At 45.7% G+C, this 1,404-nt stretch overlaps 1 protein-coding gene across 1 annotated transcript; it reads left to right on the top strand.

Moving 5' to 3' along the window:
- Nucleotides 1–414: 414 nt before the first annotated feature.
- Nucleotides 415–1,071, top strand: LOC135215736 (uncharacterized). Its single transcript, XM_064250691.1, has one exon. It carries the CDS (start codon nt 415–417, stop codon nt 1,069–1,071), a length of 657 nt encoding a protein of 218 aa, XP_064106761.1.
- Nucleotides 1,072–1,404: the final 333 nt, after the last annotated feature.

Genomic DNA, 1,404 nt, shown 5'->3' with positions numbered 1-1,404 from the left:
ACTCATATGCAGATACCCAGTAAACCTCCCAGTCGACCCCATAAAAGACCTCTCCTTTGTGTTAGACGCCACCTGGTGCACAAACAAAGCAGGAGAACCAACAAAAAAAGGTTCTTGTGACTTTCCAAGGGGAAAGGCCCTGCCGAAGTGAACATACCAATATGGGGAACATTCCCCACTGAAGAATTCACCCCTGAACCACTAAGGTGCTTTAGGTGTCAAAGATTTGGACACCATCAACGTGAATGTGGCTACAAACACATTTGTGGGATTTGTAGTGGCAAACACCCAACACAAGAGTGCTTAGATCGTTACAAAAGGAAAGAGAGGACGACAGCAAAATGCCCAAATTGTAAAGGGCAGCATCACGCCTGGCATAAAGGCTGTCCGGAAAGACTTAAGAGGATTTGGCGAATGAAAGGCCAGAACCCCCAGACCACCACCAGAACGTTGCAACAGCAACACAAACCACCCCCACAACACACATCATACCCTCAACACCTACCACAACAAAACCCACCCACACAACAACAACACCCACTAACAAACAATCACATCCTCAGCAACCAACGGAATACCCCACCTCCACTACAGCAACAACAACCACCAGCAACACTACACCAAGAACCCAGATATAGGCAGCAGAAACCCCCCACCAATCAGAGACGCAATCCACCTACACAACAACCACAACAAGACCAACAACGGAACACATTCCACAGAGACCCCAGACAGACACAAAACCAAGACACAAACAACACACCCACACCTGCCTCAAACCCCATGTCCTTCTACTCCACATCAACTCGGAAAACACCCCTACTTCCCACCCCACCCAATCACATGAACACACCCCCCACCCCCAACTCCACCCGTGACGGTAGTACCAGTGCCGAAAGTCAGCACAACACCGTAGAGCAGTCACCAGAGAAAACCCACCTACCGCTCAGTAAAGACGACTTTAGGAGGGAAATAGAGAAAATTGTGAGGGCAATTTTTCAACAATTGTTTCCAAACCTAAACCTAACAGCTGACCTCAGGAAAACGATTGTAGCACTGACACCTTATTAAGATGGAAGGAAACAATCAACACCAAACACGCCCCCAGAACACTGAAGACATTTCATCATACACCAGTCTAAAAATATTACAATGGAACATAAACAGTGCCAACACAAAATATGCCATACTACAATCCAGAGTACTATCAGAAAGACACGACGTCATCCTGCTGCAGGAAACACTAATTAGGGAAAACAACAACTTCACATTCAAAGGATACACAGTTTATAAAACTCCACATACAGATTCAAATAGAGGGCTGATCACCCTAATAAAAACAACAATTCCCTCGGAAAAAATAGAGAAAGAAATAAAACGGTGGTGATGGGATTGAGACACTAA

The sequence above is a fragment of the Macrobrachium nipponense genome, chromosome 5 (assembly GCF_015104395.2).
Source record: "Macrobrachium nipponense isolate FS-2020 chromosome 5, ASM1510439v2, whole genome shotgun sequence".
Taxonomy (NCBI): Eukaryota; Metazoa; Arthropoda; class Malacostraca; order Decapoda; family Palaemonidae; genus Macrobrachium; species Macrobrachium nipponense.
The sequence above is the reverse complement of the archived record's forward strand: the minus strand, read 5'-3'. Positions and strand labels throughout refer to the sequence as shown.

Coding starts and splice junctions, on each gene's coding strand:
- LOC135215736 (XM_064250691.1), top strand. CDS start 415: ATGAAAGGCCAGAACCCCCAGACCACCACCAGAACGTTGCAACAGCAA.